This window comes from Lucilia cuprina, chromosome 4 (assembly GCF_022045245.1).
Source record: "Lucilia cuprina isolate Lc7/37 chromosome 4, ASM2204524v1, whole genome shotgun sequence".
In the NCBI taxonomy this organism is placed as follows: Eukaryota; Metazoa; Arthropoda; class Insecta; order Diptera; family Calliphoridae; genus Lucilia; species Lucilia cuprina.
In genome coordinates this window covers 15,580,066-15,604,085 of record NC_060952.1, presented here as the reverse complement: position 1 = coordinate 15,604,085, position 24,020 = coordinate 15,580,066, and the positions used below count along the sequence as shown (strand labels likewise).

Genomic DNA, 24,020 nt, shown 5'->3' with positions numbered 1-24,020 from the left:
ATAATATTCCTTAAACACATATTTTGTAAATGTTAAAAAAGGACACTCAAGCCCAAACGTATTAACTTCCTGCCTCGATGTAAATAAGGAATAAAAAATTGTGTTTTTCTTATAGTGGCATTTTTTTGCCTTCAACTTTACACTTTTTTTGTAGCTTGAACACAAAAAATTGTATCAGTTTTAAAAGCTGTAACAACAATAACAAACAGTAAGTAACAATTGATGCTATTCACTCCCTCCCTACACACTTGTAAACAACAACTTCTACAATAATAATAGTAGTGTAACTACATATAACTACATATGTATAAACATTATGTACACAGCTACAGTTATTGTTGTTGCTAGTCAGTCAGTTTATTACAAAGTTGGCCTTTTATGTGCGGCATTTAGAGACTGTGTGTATATGTGTTTGCTTTGTAGTAGTTATTGGCGATGATGGCACTGCAATGTCTTTGTTGTTGTTCGTATTTTTTTCTATTGATGCTGCTGCAACAACTACTGCTGTTTTTAGTCGCATTCTGTATGTTGTTTTTGTAATTGTTGAATTGTATCCTTTTTATTGCTTTACAACAAAGGAAGGTATTCTATGGTCCAGACATGGTTACTTAATGTTTACATGCAGATGACAACAATTGATAAGGAATTATTAGCAGTAGTATTACCTATTTATGCACTTGACAATTTCAAGAGTTTAAAGATCGTTGTTATTTAAGTGCAGATAAAATTTTACTAACGGGTAAAATGAAAATAAAGAGGTTATTGTATGACAGTGTAATCTTAGTTGTAGAATATAAATGATTTATATACTATTTAATGATAAAGGTCAATAGACTATTCCATAAAAAATTTAATAGATCTGGCCATAGGCTAGTAAATATATTAAACCTTTGACTACTCAATAAACCAGGCTATTGACTAGTTTATAAAAGAAAAAAAGAAAGCAATTCCATCAAATTTTATGATATCTACTAGGACCATTTTTTTATTCCACATCAAATTTCTTTTCCAGATCATATCAACAAATAAACTGAAGGATTGTCTCATTTTTAAGGATATAGACACATGTTTAAATCTTAAACGCGCACCAAACTTCTTTATATAATAAACATACAATCACGTTAACTAGGAAACATTCCTTAATGGTAAATGTTGTAAAAGAAATAAATTTAATATAAGATATATACATAACAATATACATATTTATATACGTATATTAGTGCATGCGTGAGTATGGGAATTGCTGTTTAAAGTTTTTATTTGAATATTGAATGAATTATTTCTTGAATGCCATTTTGTACGCGACCTCTACGAAAAAAAATATGCAAATAATCACACATACAAGCTCATACACAAAATCTTGTTTTTAAGTTTATGTATATATTTAATACATCTTATTGTAAGTATATACACATGTATGTTTATTTGTCTGTCTGTCTGTCCATTTAAGTCTTTTTGTCTTTTGTTTCGTTTTTTTGTGTCATTCATTGATGTTGTTTTAGTCGCTGCTGGTTTATGTTGCTCATTTTTTTGAGTTTATTGTTGTCAACTGCCAGATATAATAAAATATAATAAAATGTATTGAAAACGCTTACGCAACTGAAAAGAAAATTTCAAATACATTTCTATGACATCATGAACAACAACGTCGACGACGAAGAAAAACTAAACATAATCTACATATACTATTAAATGTATACATACAAATACATAGATAATATCAGTGTGTTTGTGTTTGATTGTGACAACAACATCATTCACATAAGTATAACAAATAGTAAATTTATTTACAATTGTCACAACAGCAGCAACATCAACAGAAACAGTTTACAGCAGCAACAATAATATCAACGAAATCCTAAATATAAAAGAAAATTATACACATACAAACAACATTTTTTTCTTTGCTTTTTAAAACATCAGCAGGAGCATTAAAATCAAGAAAAAAGATAAAGAAACACAGATAAAATATATAAAAATATGTATTTGACTGTGTCGGATCTAATATACCCGTTAGTAAAACATGTCTAGAAAATTTTACACAAATTGTGAAAAAAGAAACTGTATTAACATTAAAAATTCAATTTTAATTTTTATTACTATGCGTATGAGTATTATTAAATAGTCACATATCTCTCATACGTTTATGTTTAATGTGAAAAATACAAGAAGTAGTTCAGAAAAATTAGAGGTTTTTTTACGGATTTATCGTACACGTTCTTATGCAAAATAGTCTTAATTTAAAATTTACAAAATTCAATTGTTTGAGAATTTAAGAGAAAGATGCGACTGTTTCTATATCCTTCAAATATTACCGACAAATAAACAGAAATTATTTTGTATTAAATATTTATAATATGTAATAAAACTAAATAAATTCTGTAGTATGTTTAGATCTAAGTTTGATCAGGACATCTGGTCTCAATATATTTTGCCAAACAATATTATACTTAGCAGAATAACAAATCTTAGTGTCTATAATTTTCATAAAAATAAGTTTAGATGGATTTAAGTAATTAATTTAGATAGATTCATTAGATTATTTCAAAAGTTGTACCTTTTAACGATTTTGTTACAAATCTTAGGAAAAAATCAATATAAAACCCTTTTTTTCTAATATAACGAGTATGTATAAAAAACAACTTTTTTCTTATAATAAGGGGTATTTAAAAAAAAAAAAAAACAAAAAGCCCAAGACATTTAGAGAAGAAAAAATGTAAGAAATTTTCTTCAACTTTAAATGTACTTTTGTTGATGATGTTGATTTTTGTTGTTGTTTTATACAGAAAAGTATAAACAACAAAACACTATTTAGTATTTTATTATAATTTTTTGTTTGTTAGTTTGTTTGTTGTTCTTATTACAACGACGACGAGGATGATGATGATGACAATAACGACGACTACAACGATGAGTATCATCAAAAAATGGTTTAAACACAAAAAAATACAGAAAACAAAGCAGAAGGCAACATCAACACAAAACGAAGAAAAATTGCATAATAATCCCTTAGCTTTGAAATCAACAGATTATCCGTAAATATTTGTGTAAACATTGTAACACAAATGCGTTTTGTAAACACACTTGCACACATATGTATGTAAAATGAATATACTTATATATGTATGTATATATGTGTGGGTATGAATAAACAGTTACAAATAAGTTGATATAACTACTATTAGACAAGACCCTGCAGTCAGGAATGACTGCTAGGAACTTTTAAATAAAAGTATAAATGGTAATAGGTTCAATAACTACACCCTAAGGTTAGTGATAAAAACAAATTGAAAAAAAAAAAAATTACTTGAGACTTTCAAACAAAATTAACTTTTTCCTTTCAGTCAACCAAAAATTAACTCCTTTAACTGCTTGGAAGTTAGTTCTTATGTTGTAATATTCTTTATCCATGTATGTAAAGAATCTGTTTTTCTTTGTAACGACAACAACTACAACTATTTATAAATATGAAAACAATACCAGTCTACCATTTAATCCACCTATATTTTAGCAGCCAGTTAACTTAACCAACCATATCGCTATTATTCCCTTACTTCTTTAAATATGTGTAGCATAAAGTTATGCTTACAAATCAAATACTCAAACAGACATGTAAGAAAAAAATTGAAAAATTTTAATTTTGTTTCATTTAATTTAATTTAAAAATTAGAATTATTATTAAAAAATTTAGTAAAATGCTATTTTTGTTAACAACAAAATCAAACCCCCCACACTTATGTTGGTGCATTTAAGGGTTAAGTAGACACATTTTTTTGATATAGAATCAAATAATAGTTTCTTACTATTTTTGAGTCTTTATTTATATTTTATATGAGTACGACAGTACAATGACACAGCAAATGTGATAGTTTTAAACCCCCTTCATAAAAATATTTATAGAACATATGTACACACTTACAACGTAATTTTGTCGTAGTATTTGTTTGTATATAATACTATGCACATGTAAGTATGTATATATCTGTATTTAAGCTTTTGATTCTAGGCTTTTCTCTTTCCACCCACTTCAACTTCTAGTACTAAGCATATGACATTATTAAATTTTATTTATTTTAAGTATTTGTTTGTTCTTTTCAAAAAAAAAACTGACTCGAAAAAAGATTTTTATCAATTGATATTTGGCTGTTGTTTTGGTATTTATTTTTAAAAATTATGTCTATTGTAATAAAAGATGTTCAAACATTTTTAAAGTATTATTAGAGTTCATACATAGTTCATATGATAAGCAAGTCAGAATACATTAACAACATTTTTTTGTTACAGAATATTTCCATTTTTAATTATATAGTTTTTACGAAAAATAATAATTATATACAAATATTACAGAATTATAGATATCACCACACTGGGTCTATGCCTATATTCGAGTTTTTCCAATCATGTCACAATTCTTGGTAATTCACTACTTTTCTTAAACTTTATGTATTGAACTTGTGTCTCATTTTATTCGTGTTATACTTAAACCTTTTTAATGAAGTTTTAATAGTATCGTACTTTAAAAATTTTAAATGTTTGTTATAACATGGACCCAAGTGTGCGAATAGCAAGGGACAGCCTGCTAACATAACCTAACCTATAACATTTGGATAATAGTTTCTACAATACTGTCAATGAGGATTGGATACATTTCTAGCAAACATATGGGACGTTATTTTTTGTTACCATTTCAGAATTTAGGACCATCAAATTTATCCCAATCAGCCATCAAACTTCAAAGAAGCTCAAAAAACTTTTTCTGTAGACTACACAAGTCTTAAGTTTATATACTGTTTATATGCCGACGGTTTTGGAGTCTTCAAAAAATTAATTTAAACAGACACACAGACGGACAGAAAATAGGCAGACACACAGACGACAGAAAGTAGGCAGACAGACAGGAAGGCAGACAAACATGGTTTAATATAATCCACTATATATTTATAAGGATCCAAAATATATATGTAGGCTTTATTGGGTCAGAAAATTGAATTGTGGATTTTACAAACGTAATGACAAATTTATATACACCCGGGAGAATATTAATTACCCTGATGATAACCCAGCTTCGTGTGATTGCAATCCCATACATCTAGTCTGCTAGGACAATGAATGAATGGAATGATTTGATATGGGATCGAACCAGAGATCCACAATCTGGTACTATGGGTAATCAGTTGCCCATAGGACTATATCCTGGATCGTTGAGGTTCCTTCGCGATCCACGTAGTGTCTGTTTAAACCAAAATTCGCGAGAATAGAAAGTTCGGTTCTGTTGCCGATGGAATGATTGTGGGACTAAGTGTTGGCAATGAGCTGGTGTTAAATGTGTATGATACAGGATGATTGGAGTGATATACGTGTCTTGTCACTCCGTATGCCTAGAGAGTGTGTGTCGGATGTAGTTCTCTCTGAGTGTGTCGGATGAATAAGAAGTGTACAGGGTTGAATGATGATGGATGAAAGGTAAATTATACAAGTGATAACCATTGAATTTTCCTTTCTTGTCCAGGTATTTTCGGGGAAAACTCTGTTCATAACAGTTTGTTCTCCATCAAAAAGTCTTCGGCTATGGATTGGATGTGATGTTTAACATCTCAGAAGTTAAGCAACAGGACAGCAAAGGTCAAAGGTTAGTACTTCGATAAAGGGCGAAATCTTATTTAATATTGTACAATAAATAAACCCAATGCAATTGAATAATTTATTATGTAGCGAGAGGCCGCACAATTGTAATTAAACTATTTTTCTATGTTTTAACTAAGAATGTCTGGAAAAATATTTGATTCAAATATTTGCAAAATGGAAGGTAAAACCTCCTCTAGCTAAGTATGTTGATCCTCAACATATGAATATTTGAAGCTATATAAAAGTGAATCATTTGTCGTAACTCTAGAAAATTCTAAGTATTAAGAAACTGATTAAAATAAATACATAGAGTGTCTTCAACAACGTATATGTTGCTTATAGTTTATCAGCAGACACTATAAAACTATTAAATCCATTTTTTGTACATCCACTTGTTGACTAATATGTTGGATAAAACCACACAGACATATAGTTTATTAGCGCCATTAACTATTGGCTGTTAAGTGCCTAGAATCGGGAAACCTGCTACACAAGGTTTTAACATGATGTTTTTGATGCACTCGTCTGTCCGTTCATCCGTCCGTCCACTGTATGCTACAGCACACATGTGTATTTATATTAAATTTAATAAAATTAATCACATGAACAAAGTATCAAACAAAGACAAAGTTGGATTTAATTAGTTAAATTAAATCTACCAACTTTTTTTCTTTTGCTCAGTTTTTGTTCACTTCTATTCCACAATTTATTACATTTAAGACAAGAGGAAACAAAATCAGAAGAACAACAAAAAAATTTACACGCACCCATTTTTGTTGTTGTTATTATTTAAACGAGTACGAGCGTAAATGGAATACATTCACAAACATGCATTAACACACTGCTAAACGGAAAAGGAAACAAAAGAAACAGATTCGCACACAACATACATATGAGCATAAAGTACATAAAATTCTATTACTTAAATTATACACATGATAATGATGATGGTGAAGATGATGAGGATGAGAGTGATGATGACGATGCTCATATTGTTTGTTTACTCCCTTCTGTTTCCTAAACTTTAGTCGGGTATCATAATAAAAAGAGTTTTTGTACATATTACTATTGTGTGTAGCTGGCTGGTTAATGCAACAATATTGTTCCTGCTCCAGCATCAGCAATAGCTACAACTAATACGTACTTACTTGTACTACCACTAGTTTAATCGAATTTATTCCCACACATAATATCTTCCAGACATCCGTAGACACACGAAGCGCATAAAGTTAAGTAATCTGATTAAGATCGAGTATATATGCTATATACGTATGTATAGGTAATATGTATATATTCCATAGTATAATAGAACTACTGAGTTTTTTCTATTTTTCTCCTTTTTTTGTAGTTTGTTGTTTTTTTATTATTTTTCTATTAGTAAATGAATCAAGCAGGTGGGTGATTCGAATGGTCGGAATATACTGAAACACAGGCTGTAGATTGTCTATGTTGTTTTATTTGTATTGTTTCCACACCACTTATAATGATGTTGCTCCTGTTATTGCTGCTACTAAAACTGCTGTGCATGAGTGCTACTGCTGGTTAAATGTAAGAAAAATGAATGTTAAGTAAACAATGACTTCTTGAAAGAATTATTCAGTAGTCAAGTATGGATTAAGGAAATAAGATGAGAATAGATGAAGAAAAAGGAGGAAAAACCATTCAATGTTATGACAACAATAGAAGGACAATTGGACAATAAAGAAATATTAATTATGAAATTTTTAGGATTTAAAAGAAAAATTGTTAAATACTTAGGTGGAGTTATTATGTTGGCTAATCCATAATATATTACGGAATTTGTGTGAGGGTTTTATAGAATATAAAAACGAATAATAAGAGCTGTAGAAAAGACATGGATTTGTTAATTTTGAACAGAGTTTTCCAACAAGATTTTATATTTTGTTTGTAGAACGCTTTATAAATATTGCTAAGGCAGTAGTAGTCGATTTGTTTTTTAAATTTTAACTACCATATTAGTTTACAATTCTAATATAAAAAGAGTTTGTCATAATTTTTACATTTTTACTTTTTTATGTTTTACCTCAGTATCGCTTTATATTAGATCTAGTTAAAGATGTAGTCTGCTTTCTGTATCGGTGTTTCCTTTAAATAACTGATTGGAATGTTTAATGGTCCTGCATACACCGTAATCGGCAGCGAAAACGTAATTTTATACAATTGCGACAAAAAAAAAACTTATTTCTCTGGGTATAAATATATGAAATTTTGCTTGTTGTGCCGATTTCAGAAAAAAGTAAGTTTTCAGGAAAAAGTGAGAGCTTTTCAAAAGTACGATATGTAGAGGGCAGTTCTTTTTAGGTTTTTGTTTCCTAAATAATTATAAGAAAGCACAATCAAAACTCATTCTCTACTTCATTAAGATTTATAAATACTTTGCCCTTCAAGAGTTTCCATATTTCTGGACCTACAAAGATTTCTCATTTTTAACTCCATTTCTCGAAATGTCTACATCACATTTAAGATTTGAGATATCGTGCCCTGAAATTTGATAAAAACTGAAAGATAACTTTATTCATGAAATGTTGAATACCATCTGAAAGTCCATTCTTTCTAACAATTGATATATTGTCTTCCACTGATTTTCACCTAAAGCTTTATATAACAATAAATTGATTTTTAAATCTGTTATAGTTGCTGAAATATCTTCCGTTGAAGTTGACGGGCAGACAGACGTTGTTAAGTCGAATCAGAAAGTGATTTTGAGTCGATTGGAACATTTGAAATATTTTCACCTAAAGCGTTATCTAACAATACATATATTTTAAAATGTGTAGTTGTAGTTGCTGAGATATCATCCGTTGAAGTTGAAGGGCGTAAAGACATTGTTAAGTTGAATCAGAAAGAGATTTTGAGTCGATATTTTTTTCTTTTTAACTAGCATTTACAAATTATAATACCCACCGCACTATATTAGCTAAGGTTGTAAAAACCATGAATATATATCAAGCTTTGTTTTTAACCTAATAGAATAGAGTTTCAGATGGGTTACAACATTTTACAAGTTTTGTGAACTTTTAACGCTCACAACTGACAGGTGGATTTGAAAATATTAATTCAATAAAAAATAAAACATTTCATAAACATTTTGTATTTGAGTTTATTATTGACGATATGTCCAATGGACCCCTCGAAAATAACCCTATATAATCTTAAAATAGTCCATCTTAGGTATGTAAAATTATAGGAATTCTAACAAATATTTTAATTATGCAAATAAGTGTATGTATGAAATTTTCTTATATATTCAAATTCAACACAAAAGGTCGGCAAAGTTGTGTCTATGAAAAAACCTATTCATGAATAAATTTAGAATTTAAGCTTTTGTTAGAAAAGTGATAATGAAATATTTATAAGAACAAATACACAAAAGTGGGTAAATATTTAAATATAAAATAGTTCTATTCAAAAACATAGGCTAACATTAAAGAAAAATATAAAAATAAATTAATTAACGATGGGCGACCGATAAGTTTAAATGTAAATTTAAATAAAAGAAGTTGCAAGAAAAAAGTAAAATGAAAAGCAATTAGATAATAATGTTAATTAGACTGAAAGTAATGGACTAGATAACCTGCTGTGAACATATAAATAGTGAAAATATTTTCCGGAAAAGTACAGAATTCAATCAAAGCTTACAACTGGAGCTTAAAACCAGAATTAAGGAAAAACATTTAAGTGTCGTTGAATAAAATCTTAACAAAATGTTTAAAGTCTCAGCATTTTTATTAGTTTTGGTGGTAGGGCAAGTGTGCAGCGTACCCTTAATACCTCTAATAGACGATGAAGACGATACTGTAGTAGTTGAAGCTAATACTCTAGAAAACGAAGTAGAACATTCAAAGGATGTTATAGATTTGAGTTTCTATGGCTCAGCACTATTTGGAGAGCCCGATGATCAACATACAGCTCGCATGGTAGCCAATTATACACCAGAAGAATTTAATGTTAATCCTGAAGAATTGGGTACCTATCTGGAGGGTGATATCTTGATACCTAAACAGATGGTGATCATGAAAAATGGTCTAACAACACAAAGTTCACGCTGGCCTAAGGGTATTGTTCCCTATGAAATTCGTGGTAATTTTAATGCTCGTGATATGTCCATAATTGAAAATGCCATCAATGAATACCATCAACGCACCTGTATACGTTTTGTGCCACGCAGCAATGAACAGGATTACGTTTCTATAGTTAGTGGCAATTCGGGCTGTTGGTCTTCGGTCGGACGTGTTGGTGGTAAACAAGAAGTGAATTTACAATCTCCTGGTTGTTTAACAAAACCTGGTACTGCCATACATGAACTTATGCATGCTTTGGGTTTCTTGCATGAACAAAATCGTGAAGAACGTGACTCTTATGTGTCCATTCAATATGAAAACATCCAACCGAATGCCGTGTCTAACTTTGATAGGGCTGCTAAGACGATTGCTTTTGGAGTACCGTACGATTATGGCAGTGTTATGCACTATTCAGCCAATGCTTTCTCTACTAATGGACGTCCTACTATTATTCCTACGGTAAGTTTTTAGTTTTATTTTTCAATTAATAAAATATTAACAATTTTTTTTTTACTTCTAGCAAAATATGGGCAATACAAAAATGGGCCAACGTGATGGATTCTCTGCATCTGATGTAGAAAAACTTAATAAAATGTATGATTGTGGTGCCCCAGTTCAAACACCCGCACCAGTTCCTGGTAATAGTGGTCAGGGTGTAGATAACAGTTTGGTTGGCAGTTTTGTTAGTGGCATTTTAACCGGTTTAGGTTTAGGCGATGAGCATTCGTCTTAAATGTAAAATAGAACTTAAAAAATTCATTGAATCCTGGCACAACATATAAAATCAAGATAATTTATTCGGACATGTTAGTTTTTAATTTAAATTTATAAACCTTAGTATTATAATTAAATTTTTAAAAATAAAATCTTAATATTTATGTGAAAAGCAACACTTCTTCTGTGATTATAAAATGACAGTATGTTAAAAAAAAATATTAATTTTCAACTCGAGTTTATGGCTATTACTATTAGAGACTAAAATAAATACCTAGGACAACTAGTTTTCTGAAAGCAACTTCGGAGTATAACAAGAATCTTTTTTTGAAAATTTTCAAACGTATTTTGAGTTTGATATAAAACAACCAAGTCTTCATACCTTTGAGCATAATATAATTAAGAGCAAAACAAAATTTCCACTTGTAAAAATATATAATTATAAGTCCTAAAATTAAGCTCAACAAACAAATTTTAATAAGTAGAAATGTAAAATGTAGCAATTTATTTAACTTCCTAGACATGCATCATCATGTGGCCACTTTTAATGTAGCAAAGTGACAATACATAAAAATAAATACAATAAAATCATGGAACATTTTATTCCTTCACATTCATTCCCCATAGAAGTGTACATATTTATATGTATGTGCAATGTCCTCTAAACTTAAATCATGGAAAACAACCACTTGTCATAAAAAGCCAAGCATACAATCATACTTTTGCACATTAACTCATTCACTCGAATGGAAACCCTGTAGTTCAGTATAGCCTAGTCTATAATCTACTCTGTAGTCTAGACTATAGTCTAGTCTATAGTCTAGTCTACAGCCTAGTTTATAATCTAGTCCTTAGCCTAGTCTATAGTCTAGTCTTGTCTATAGTCTAGTCTATAGTCTAGTCTATAGTCTAGTCTATAGTCTAGTCTATAGTCTAGTCTATAGTCTAGTCTATAGTCTAGTCTATAGTCTAGTCTATAGTCTAGTCTATAGTCTAGTCTATAGTCTAGTCTATAGTCTAGTCTATAGTCTAGTCTATAGTCTAGTCTATAGTCTATAGTCTAGTCTATAGTCTAGTCTATAGTATAGTCTATAGTCTAGTCTATATTTTAGTCTATAGTCTAGTCTATAGTCTAGTCTATCGTCTATAGTATATTCTATTCTCAAGTCTATAGTCTAATTAGTAGTATAGTCTACAATCTACTCTAAAGTCTAGTCTATAGTCGATATATAGATATTTGGAAAAAAAAACGGATACATATTATTTTTTCAAAACTGATGGGGAGGTACATATAAATTATGCGAGTGAATTAAGTGACGAACTGTATAAACACTAACATAAACAAAATCAAGGCGAAACTTATAAAAATAAAAACAAATTTACAAACACAAATACTTATATACTTGCAATATCCTTATTATACAGCCCTGCAATTTTGCAACATTTATGACTAAGCGATACAATGAAAGGATTACAAATTAAACGTGAGGGTTTAAGGTATAAGCCGTTTTTTTTTCTTTAGGGAGAGTAAAAAAAATTAAATATTTGGATTTCGATAATTATTTTAACGAGTATACTCGTATGGTTTATGAAATAGACGTACAGTAGGCGCACAGATGGACGGACAGACAGACGGACATAGCTAAGGAGGGTCTAGAACCAATATTTTTGGGTGTTACAAACATCAGCACAAACGCATAATACCCTCCCCACTATAGTGGTGTAGGGTATAACAATTGTGAAATGTAAATTATGAATAAATATAGTGATATTTACGAAAAATTATATTTTGGAAATAGTTTTGTTCTTTTTAAAAATTAATATTATATTATACTTTTTCATAAATTATATTAAATTTGTAAAAATTAGGAAAGTGTTTGATCAAAGGATATTTCGTATTATACACGAAATTTTCGTAAATATTACGAAAAAGTAGAAAAAAATATTTATTCAATAAGTTAATAAACATTTTAAAAGTATTGAGATCAATAGTATAAGCTCAAAATGTTTTCACGATTAAATTAACAAATTTTATATGTAAATACATGCAAGTCATGGTACCTAATTTTAAAAAAAGTCGCTCTACTATTCCGATATATGCATGAAATCTCATAAATCGATTATCTAAAACTTATGAAATTCAGTTCAAATAAAGTCATACTGCAGGATTTTTTATCGGTCTATGATTCCCATATAAACCCTATTCTTATTTTCTGTTGTATTCGCCAAACCATTAAATAACTAAAGAACTTGTTTCAATAAAACCTTTAAAGGTACAATTTATTTTCCATTTCCATAGGCACATCCTCACACAAACATAAGTACTATTAGTCCTAGAGCAGCAATTGTATTAAATAATAAAAGGGTTCGTACTTTTTTTTATCATTTTGTTTATTTACTGTGAAGTGTGCGAGTGTGAGAGCTTTTGAATTGTTTTTGCTATTTTTGTATGAATGTGTTTTTTGTTTTTGTTATTTACATACCTGTTGCAGTGAAGGCATTGTTTTGAATAAAAATACAATTTCCACACTTTTTTTCCACCGATATCGTTAGATTAAAAGGACAAAATAAGTTGAGTTGGTGTTTTACTGGTTTTTATTTTGTCTCTCCTTTACTGAGTTAAAGTGTATGTTGTTGTGTGACTTTTGTGTTTTTGGGTGTGTGTGTGTTTGTATGTTCGATAGTCCTAGTATGAGAGAGAAACTTGTCCCTTTGGGATAAAACGTAGGTACATCAAAAGCAGCCACTCACATTGGGTGTCAATGGGGAGTAGTAAAACGTATTATAAACACTCACTAGAATACTTGTGTTCGTACATATACAGGAACAATACCAAAACAATGAAAAGGGAAAAAAGCAAAAGCGACAACAACAATTCGTATAAAACCGGCGTTTTTCAGGAAAAACAACGAACAGTTGTATTTACTACTACATATACAACTAAAGACCGGATTCGTATGATAACGACGACTGATGATGATGACGACAACGAAAACAAAATGCACGATGTAAAAACAGCTGTTTTTTAATATTTAATAATAAATTTATCCATCCATACGGGTGTATTTGTGTTAGTGTGTAAGTCGTGTATTCGTTGTGTGCAGACCTCTTTGCAAATGCCGCTCGCTCATCAACACTTTAGAAATGCTCTCCTTTAGAACACTTCCGCTTCCGTAATGTATACAAAAATGTGAATAAAAAATTAAGCAGGAAAATAGAAAAAAACAATCAAACATGTACAGATTTTTCTCAAAAATTGTTTGAGTTTGATACGTAAAGTTTTATTTACAACCTCAACATGTTTTATGTTGTTAGTCCTTGTATGTTTATATCTTTTTTTTTTGTTTTTTTTTTCGCTCTGCTGTTATCCTGTGGTTGTTTGTTTTGTTGTTCTTTTCTCGGAATTGTTGTTATTGTTATTGCTGTTGACTTTTTTCCTCTATATTGTATGTAGCAAACGTCTGGTTTAGATTTGCTTTGGTGGTTTCATCATTGAAGGAACATTTATTATTTATTTATGTGAGAGTGTATGTTTTTTCTCACACAATGTGTTTTACGTACACGTCTCGTGTCTCAGGCTGTGTCTCTGTAACACGATGTAGCTGTATCTGACTATCTGTTCTAGCCTTTGAATGATGCAAATTTTATGCCTTGTTTTGATATCTTTTCCTTGCAATAATTTTGATTTTCGCACATAATACTGTAAGTAGACAGACGGTAAAGAAATTGGAAAAAAGGCAAAAAAAAAACATAAAGTAAAAAACAACATAAAAAGTATAACGCTACTATAAAATCATGAATATATTTTCATTGCAAAAGGTTAATAAATATCAATAAGGTGTGATTTTCATATAAATGCTCAACATCATGGAGCCAATGTGTTTTATGCTCTTCTTATTAAGTACTTGTTATCAAATTTTCAATGATTACATATTTATGTTTGTTAATGGGGAAATATTTTTTTTGTATTAGCTCTTAAGCTTTTCGAAGAAATGTATAATTTAAAATAAGGTGGAATGGTTGCAGGTAATATATTTGTATTGACGTTAGTACTGTTTCCCTTAAGAGAAATGGCAGGTTACACTTGGAACTATAGGAACTAGGGGGAATCTAAAGCCAAAAAATATTTGAATAGGAATTTAAATAACAAGTTAAACGTTTAGGCAGTTTAAGCTTAGTATATTTCTCCACAGTGAATTTATTTATATTTTTAAATTATTATTCATTATCATTTTTTCTTAAACTAACTGAATTTTTTGAACATATCGAATTTTGGTGAATTCACACCATTCGGGGAAAGACTGGAATATTTTATACATAAATTTAATTTTTGTTGAAAAAGTCTAAGGAACTTCAATGAACAATTGTAGTGTCTTTTAGGCTGAAATATTTGCGATAATGTCAGCCTGTAGGATATTACTTGACCTCGATATTCGCGGAAATATAGGAGTCTTTGTCGATAGTCAAGCGGCACTACTCTCACTAAACTACCTCTTCCCTATCTGACTCTATCCTTATTTGTGTCCCTGTGCTTAGAGACTACATTGGTAATGAACAGACAGAAGAAGTTGCTATTATTTTAACAACTCGTTAGTTTTTATCAAGAGCAATATCCTCAGATTTTTTTTTCAAAAACTTGAAAATATATGGAATAACATAGACACATGTAAAGGGGTCAAGATATAGATTACCTCCTTCAATGAGAAACTCACAAAACATCTTATAAAACATAACGGAACATATCGAGGTTGATAACAGTAATAACAGTATAATGAGAGATAGGCAAACATGGAAGAAACGGTCTTCCACCTTATGCCCTTCTCAAACCGTAAAGAGAAATCGCTTCGTTGGCAGTTACTTCATATCTAACCTTGGTGAGATAATTATATCATCAGATTCCTCATAGCTACAGGCTGGATCTAATAAAATAAATACTAGTGGTCTGGTCAAAGCGTTGTTTCTTAGACTCTACTTGACAGTACGTGTGCAGTGAATTACCACGTTAGCCAACCGATATCATAGATTTATAAAACACTATAAAAGGTTTTCCACCAATATGGAACCGCCTTTTTACAAGAAAAAAATAAAAAATATTTTTCTCCAATGGTCTTCAGTTTCATACCAGTAATTGTAAATTTCGACCTTAGTATAATTTGAGATAAATAAAATATCTTCGATTATTTTGAAACGGGCCCCAAAAATTCTGTAATTTTGAGCTGATTAAGGGAAAAATTATATTAAAATTTTTGTAGATAATTTTTGGTCCACAAAATAATTTTTAATAGGTATTTATGCTTATTTTTGCTTTTAATCCAAATAGGGGTCAACATTAAAAAAAATAGTTTATACAGAACTGAGGATCTTTTCAAAAAAATTGTTTATTAATTTGTTTGTGTTCAGTACATTAAAATGTACCTTTAGAAGTGGTTCACGGGACACCCTAATTATACATATGGGATAAAAATCCATATCAGAACGGAAAGAAAACTGTTTTCGGATAACATTTTAGATTTTATTGAAATTTACTTCACATATTATGATTTGTATTAGTATTATTTCAAACAATAACTTTTTCATTGGTAAACAGTCCCAGTTTAAAAATAGCGATTTAAGTATTTAAAAATTTGTTTAATTTTAGTTTAAATAAAAATAAAACGAAGAACTGCTAAAGGAATAACATTTATCACCTTCAAAAGTAGTCCTACTTTTGGATTTGGATTTGTGGAATTGACATCCGAAGAAGCGAAAAGAATCCAATATTGTTTAAAATTAAAGGTATATTTTTTGTACTGAAGTTATTTTTTTTTTAATTAAACCCATTTTATTTTGAAGTTGATTGATAAATGCATGTAATATATTTATTTATTTATGTAAGTGTAATATAAGTCAAATTTTTTGTATATATATAAATTCCAAAAAAAGAACATCAAAATTACTTCCTAAGCATGACTTCAGATGTAGTAAATTTCGAAACAAATAAAAAGAACATCCCTACTAAGACAAGCACTTCTTCTGGTCTTTTTCAGTACTTTCATGGAGTAAATTCTACTTATTTTTCGCTTCTTTGGAAGTTCTTTATTTACTGGGATACACAATATATAAAAGGACATGCTAAGTACTCATCTACATTTTTATGAAATTTTTTTTCATTGAGATTTGAGTATTCATGGAGTTATTAACCAACACTTAATTAAAACCAAGATCAGCAATAATTATTTGAGTAATTATTTTGTTATAAAACTCCAACTCCTTCAGCAGCCAAAGCACATTTCCAATCTGACGTTTTTCCACACGAAAATTTAAGATATGTATGTAAATATATCAACTAATTTTTTACAGAACTTAGGTTTTTAAAAGTGCATCTCTGAATGGAGCATGAATTTACAAACAAATTTCGCTCAAAATCTATGGTTTTAATCGCATGAAGGAAAATAAAAGTGCAGGGTTTCGAAAAAAATTGGGCAACATTTTGAATTTTGAAACGAAGCGTAATAAATATAATTGTCCAATTCACAATTGGTGTTGTACGGTTGTATCGTAGTATGTAGTAATTTTTTTTTATAATTGATTTTGTTTTGTTTAAAAAAATTTTGGACATACAACTCTACTACGATACGACATCGATTGTGAATTGGACAAATATTTTATTACTTTATTTGCTTCATTTAATTTTCTTTACTGTTTTTAACCATTTTAAAGTATGCTATTATCGTTATATTTACAGTTGCCTTTACAATCGTAAATTTGTTGTGGTTCCTTTCTCATTCTATCGACCAAGTTGCAATAAGACTCATAAAAGCTTAGATCTACTGTGTAAATTGTCGTTTAAATTTTATTTTTAAAAGTTTTACGTAGTACACATATACAAACATACATACAGATACAAACATTTGTAGTCAGTCCTAAGCATTACTCCTCAAACTATAATTAGATTCTTCAATAAAGTGTTAATAATTAAATAATTAACCCGTTTGACGAAAATAACAGAATTAAAATCAAAACTATAATAGAATTCAATTTAAAATAAGCAATTAACCTGAAAAGAAATGTTTTTTCCTTTTCCTCTCGTTTACTTACAGCCATCGTTTGGTTGCCATCTTCGTTCAAAACAGTTAAGTTTGTTCGTTCATTTGTTCATGCGTCCTTTCATACAGAAAAGCCGACAAGTCGTCATACTATCAAAATCATTTCAAATGGAAAATATGGTATTAACCAAAATCGTTTGAAGTCGATTTACACATACAGGCACGTTTTTTTTCGTCTTCAGCTTTTTTTGGCTACGAAACTGGCGGCATTATTTTCCCCCCGAAAAAAACTAAAAACTAGAGTGTGGAAAATAAGTTGAATATGGTGGTAATATGCGAGTGTAAATTTGTGTATATTGGGTAAAAACAGGATATGGGTCGGGAGTATGATGAAAATAAAACAAAAAAAAAATTAACAATATGGAAAAAGTTAAGTACGTAGAATGAACTAATGAATATTCTTTAAGAAGAAACAAATGGAGTTGGGTTGTTGTAGTCTATTTAATTTTTTTGTTTGTGTTCCCAACGACTAATGCTACTGCTGTTTTTGTTATATTCAGCTTGCTGCTACCCCAATCTGCCGCAACCACTTATTTTATTTGTGGTACTAGTACAATTTCTATCGTAATTTTTTTAACGTACACATAGTTGTCATTATAATTTTAAGACGCATACTTCGATGGAAGTGAAAAAAAAATAAAATACGCAAGTAAAAAATAGGCAGGAAGATGTATTCTGAGAACAAAAAAAAACATATTCGCTATAAGTTCGAAGACAAGGAAAAAGTTTGTTAGCAAGAGGGGTCAGAAGTGCGACAAGTAAAGAGAAAAAAAATACCAGCAATTTACCACATAAGTTCATAAGAAAGGAATATAACAACGAAAACCAAAAAAGCAAAAAACATACCGAGCCGCTACGTCTACAAATGGGTTTTTTATGTTAGTGTAATCCTTTTGCTTAGAAATAATGCAAAAAAGATGAGAAAGTTTTATGAGTATTACGAATCTTTGTAGGAAAACAGTGGAACAACACAGAAACACACATTTGATGACGATAAGCAAAGTGCGGATATATGGAAAGGGAGTTCTTCTAATGGTATACGGAACAGGCTCAATGGAAAAAGCACATTATTATTAGAACTATAAATCAGCATGAAATGAGTGAACAAAAGAAAGTACCAATGACTACTAGAGCACAGCAGAGTAAGTATATTTGTATGTAGTTGTCGTCGTTGTTCCGAATGTATTGTTTATAAACAGTAATGGACTATTAATGGCCCTTAGGTTAGCATTTGTTGCACTTTCAGAACATGTTACATTTTAAAAGGTTTATTAATAATTTGAAATGCAATTTATTTCAAAGTTGTTTTTTTGTTAAATACTTAATTAAATCAAACAATTGCATTTGTGCTGCAATTATTATGTATTAATATATTAATATACATGCTATTGTGTATTTTAAGTTTGAATTTTTTAAACAATAAAGTTTTGTTTAAATCAACATTTAACATTATCTTCACCATTTTCTTCACAAATATATGTGAGTTATGCAATTTAAATAAATTTCGTTTATTTCTATATCACTACCTTAATATAAGAAAGACGTATCTAATATTTAAATTAAGTTTCGCCTGGTGAAAGTATTCTTATTAAAACCGATGGTTAAGATGAATGAGAATTTTTTTACAATTTAAAATGTTTGTTAAATATTAATTATTACCAAATTAAAAAAAAATTAAATTTATTTTTATTAAAAACAAATGTTTTTTTATATTAAGGTGGCAATATCTTTAGTGTCCTTCCATGAAGCGGAAGTAATACAATCCTTTTTATTTAAGCCAATTATGGGATTGCAGGATATGAAAACAAAATTATTAGCGTCGTTGTAGTGTAAAGCTTACAATCAAGGCCTGTATAAGAATCACTTACTAATAATCAGATTTAAAGACGATTTTGTAATATCCCTCCATCTGTCTGTCAGTTAAAAAGACGATAGGGTCCGAAAGAAAAGTATTCAACGGTAACAACTTCAAAATACCTGTACAGTAGGATGTCCAATGGAGCACTTTTTTTTGGAGGAATACCTCTCAAAGGATGCGTATTGATGTACTAAATACGAGAAAAATAAAACACATTTTTTTAAAAGACCCTATCAGCAGTTAAAAATATTGATCTCAGTACATTTCATAATTTCAGTACGATTTTGTAATATCCCTCCATCTGTCTGTCAGTTAAAAAGACGATAGGGTCAGAAAGAAAAGTGTTCAACGGTAACAATTTCAAAATACCTGTACAGTAGGATGTCCAATGGAGCACTTTTTTTGGAGGAATACCTCTCAAACGATGCGTATTAATGTACTAAATACGAGAAAAAATAAAACACATTTTTTTAAAAGGCCTTATCAGCGGTTAAAAATATTGATCTCAGTACATTTCGAAAAGGTTGTAGAAAAATTCTTTTGAACATATTTTTCTGCAATCTTTTCGAAATGGGTCTCTAAAATTCTGTATGTTTGAACTTATATTGGGAAAAGTAATAAAATTTTTTTAAGACTATTCCTGGTCTGAAAAACGACTTTAAATGTATTATAAGGGGTATTTCAATTTCAAAATAAAAAACAAACAAAATGACAAACATTTTTTTTAATTTTTCTCCATAAACTAAAAATTCTGACAATTTTGACTTATATTTCGATAAAAATAATTATGCCCTTTTGAACCTCTTAAAATTATTTTGTGGACCAAAAATACTCTACAAAAATTGTAAAATTATTTTTAATTTAAACAGCTCAATATGACGGATTTTTTGAGACTCATTTCAAAATAATCAAAGAAATTTTATTTTTCACAAATTATATTTTCAATCGCTGGTAGGGAACTTAAGTAAATCTCCCAAGTCCGTATTAGTTGTACTCTATAAATTGCATGACTTCATTTACACTAATTAAGACTTTTGATTAATTCTTCAAAACATTAATTAGTTAACTGTTAAAGAAACAAATAAGCCGTTTTATAAATATCTTAAAGACCCATTTAATGAAAAGTTTATACTTAAAACAAAATTTACACATTTTAAGACTTTAAAATTTTGGAAATATACATAAATGAGAAAATAATTTAACATCTAAAAGGAACAAGTTTTAAATATTCCCATTAACCAACAGCCGTTGATGAAGATGTTGATGATGAGATGACAAGCAACAAAAGCAAAAACCAAAGACGCTGACTTCTAATACACAATATTAGTTATTTTCATCTATGTGTGTATTTATTTGAAAAAAAAGGAAAATTAAGTAAAATATTAGCGAAATAGAAGCCTTCATAATAAAGTACATGTTCGAGTATATTTGTATGTGTTGTTGAACTTTTCTCATACACGCGAACACACACACACATAACAAGAGACACATACTGTCACAACTTTTAAAAAAAAAGTGCGAACACATGGTTTTGGAGTTCAAAGTAAAACTCAAGAATTTATACGATCTACTCGTCCTTTGCGCTTCCCTGTACGTATGTCCTTAACACGATGTGGCGGTTAAAAGCGAAATATCGAATACGTTAAAGGGGAAGAAGAATGGTTGAACAAAAAACAGAAATAAAGAGACATTTGTCAGACTGTTGTCGTTGGTTTTTTATGCTTTATTTTACATTTTATACATGTATAAGTACATGTGTGTTTAGTGGTAGTATTTTCTTCTTTTGAAGTGATGAAATGTGTACATTTTCAAATAGTTGTATTACTATCTCAACTTTACTCCTTTTTAATACAAACCAAACGACAAATTCGAATACAGCCAAACAACATCTTTCATGTACCAAGCACGACTACATCTATGTGCGTGTGCATATTTTAACTCGAAATGTATGTGCTATGGAGACGTTTTGGTAGTGGAGCCAAATAGAAAAAATGTTCTGCATAAACTTACTCACACACACAGGCATTGATACACATTGATCTAGAGCAGAGACTTTAAAGTATTAACACTTTGTTTTTTTCCAAATAATGTCTGTTTTACAGCACAAGGTCATATTTGTGGCACAACGATTTTTGATATAAACCACTCCACTGGGAATGACCCCTGTCCATACAAAACATTGTGTTGGCACTATGTAAATAGGTTGTGAAAAAGGAAGAATATGTATATATTAGTGTTTTCATTTCCAGAGATCTCGGGAATTATCATCTAGAAAAACTAAAAATTGAAATTTAAATATAATTATAAAAGATGCAAACAAATACAGACAGTGTGACTAAAATCTTTTCCTTTAATGTATTATGCTATCCACTGTCATGTCGATCCTCAAAGGGAGTATTATAGGATCAGAAGTTTTCCGTATAAATTTGCAAATATCGGTCAGATGTTCTCTAAGTACCTTCGTTCTTCCCTGTACTCTGTCGAATTGTCACTATATATTTTAAAGCTGTATCCATGAGGGTTATCATATTAAATAATTACAAATACTACTCCTTTAAGCTCAATCAATCATCAAAAATAACTTTTCAAAGAGTCCATTATTTAGATATCTGACTTTCAGTATACATACATTAACAAATACTATACATTGTACTTATTATGTGAATAATATGTTGTATTACAGAATGTCAGTGTTAGTTGCACTGTAGTAAAATGCAGTAAAATGGTAATGAAAAATAGAGTTAGTTAAATAATAGAAAATAGTAAAAAATCTAACAACCACACAGACACATACAAAGATTCATTCAATACACAATGCAAGCAACATCCCAAACATACATACATGTGTATGTAAGTATGTAGAAATGCCTGGCAAGAAGAAACAAGAATTTTAATATGAATGTTTGGATTTTTATTACAAATAAACTGATGAATAGTCCATTAGTTACCAATAAAACTAACACTCTTTTGTTAGAATATCTATGTACATATGTATATATACATCAGTATCTATAGAAGTTACAACAATATGTTCTAAACATGGTTGCATTAATAAATACATACAAATATGTGCGTATAAAAGATGTTTTTCTTCCTTTTTATGTTTTATTCTAGTGCAGCTTAAAATTATTCAAAGAAAAAGTTAAGGAAGAGGTTTATTAAAATGCGATTTACATTTTAAAATGAGGTTAAATGAAAAAAAGAAGTAAGTGGTAACAACATTGAACATTGTATGTATGTAGAGATGATTTCTTCTATTTTCTACATGTGCAAAACTTTCTATGTATGTATATACAATGCACATTTTAGTGTATCATTTTGTTAGTGAATTAAGAATTAAAGTATTTTAAATAATGCTCGATGAATTGATGCAATTTTAGAGTGTTGATGTTTTAATAAATGTTACAATGAAATTTATAATCTGAACTTGTTATCGTTATCGATTGGTTTTTAATCCTTTGAAATATTTCTTCCTTGTAGGTATTCCCTAATTAGGAACATTATAGCACAAATATCCTAGGAATCCGTTGCTACACGTTTGGCTCTAAATTGGGAAAGAAAGTTAACCTATGGTTCTATATTGACGATCCAGAGACAGAAATATACCACCATTTACATAGTACCAACACTAGTTTCTAGGTAGGGCCATATCAGATTATATATATATGAGGAAGGAAGCTTGAGGTAGAAAAATTAATAATATAAGATAAAAACGGTGGGTAGAACCGGAAAGAGAACAGGACGAGAAGCCTCCCATAATGATCAAGTCTGAGGTTAGTATGATGGTACGTACATATTTTGAATAGTCACAAAGGATTACGGACAATGCTATACAACGTGCAGATTTAGACGAATGTACAGCATGGAGAGAAACTTAGAGTAATTTGTTTGCCATTATTAGGCTTTAGACGAAATAATATATCTTGGGAGTGATATTATTCCGGATATAACTGAGTTTCTCACCATCGGACGGTGAATACTATATAAAGTTTTTGTTACCAACAAACATTTTCCACAAAAAGGAGCGCACAATGAGCCCAATAGAAGCCTAGATATATTTCTTTGGATTTTAAAGTATATCCTCCGATTCAAACGAAACGTTTTACTGTCCCAGGAAAATTTGTACAAATAAAAGTTTATTAAGTTTTATCGAAAATACTTTGAAAGCATTTTTGGATCCCAAAAAACATAAAAGGTTTATCTTTACCTTAACATTCCGTTAATGACATTTTTGTAAGAAAATTATCAATTTATCCTTAGGATAAAAAATGGGGGTAAGACTTCTGTTAATATTTCCCTAATTTATAGCTATCTAACACCTTTATAGCTTTCTACGACAAAAATTATGTTTTTTTTTTTCTTTAAAGACGGACGGACACGTCATAATCGATAAAGTGATTTTATTTTTTAAATTTACTGTTAAATAAATAAATGATAGAATAATGGATATAGAATAGAAGTTTTTATTTATCATATCAAGTCGCTTTACTAAATTTTATTATAATATTGACACTATAAACTTATATTTGTTGGGTGGACAACACCCTTCTGTGACGGTTGGTCAATAATATTTGCCTTTTTTTTATTTTCTTTATATAAATTATTTTATTTTAATAAAAATTTCCACAAATTTAGTTTTTTTTTTTGTTCCTTTTT

The 24,020-nt window shown here is 29.6% G+C and overlaps 2 protein-coding genes and 1 long non-coding RNA gene across 5 annotated transcripts in view; 2 read left to right on the top strand and 1 right to left on the bottom strand.

Annotated features, from left to right (window-relative positions):
• Positions 1 to 24,020, bottom strand: part of LOC111690762 (cytoplasmic polyadenylation element-binding protein) — a 65,198-nt gene that overhangs the window by 29,222 nt on the left and 11,956 nt on the right. The window contains exons 1-2 of one of the 3 annotated variants that reach the window (XM_046948586.1): positions 17,499 to 17,638; positions 12,905 to 14,121 (exon numbers count right to left, since the gene is read on the bottom strand). The exons of 1 other annotated variant lie outside the window; for it this stretch is intronic. In XM_046948586.1, the coding sequence (XP_046804542.1) occupies positions 12,905 to 12,922 (18 nt within the window). In that variant the 5' untranslated portion in view covers positions 12,923 to 14,121; positions 17,499 to 17,638. Of the gene's footprint in view, positions 1 to 12,904; positions 14,122 to 17,498; positions 17,639 to 24,020 lie in introns of those variants that run through there. One more of the 3 variants, XM_023453317.2, reaches the window with a different exon arrangement.
• LOC111690764 (hatching enzyme 1.2-like) lies at positions 9,080 to 10,558 on the top strand. Its single transcript, XM_023453319.2, has 2 exons — positions 9,080 to 10,166; positions 10,228 to 10,558. Exons 1-2 carry the CDS (start codon positions 9,351 to 9,353, stop codon positions 10,438 to 10,440), a joined length of 1,029 nt encoding a protein of 342 aa, XP_023309087.2. The 5' UTR covers positions 9,080 to 9,350; the 3' UTR covers positions 10,441 to 10,558.
• LOC124419392 lies at positions 16,052 to 18,766 on the top strand. Its single transcript, XR_006940540.1, has 3 exons — positions 16,052 to 16,196; positions 17,501 to 18,384; positions 18,460 to 18,766. It is a non-coding gene; the product is annotated as an uncharacterized LOC124419392 (long non-coding RNA).

Coding starts and splice junctions, on each gene's coding strand:
- LOC111690764 (XM_023453319.2), top strand. CDS start 9,351: ATGTTTAAAGTCTCAGCATTTTTATTAGTTTTGGTGGTAGGGCAAGTG. Junction 10,167..10,227: donor GTCCTACTATTATTCCTACG/GTAAGTTTTTAG, acceptor TTTTACTTCTAG/CAAAATATGGGCAATACAAA.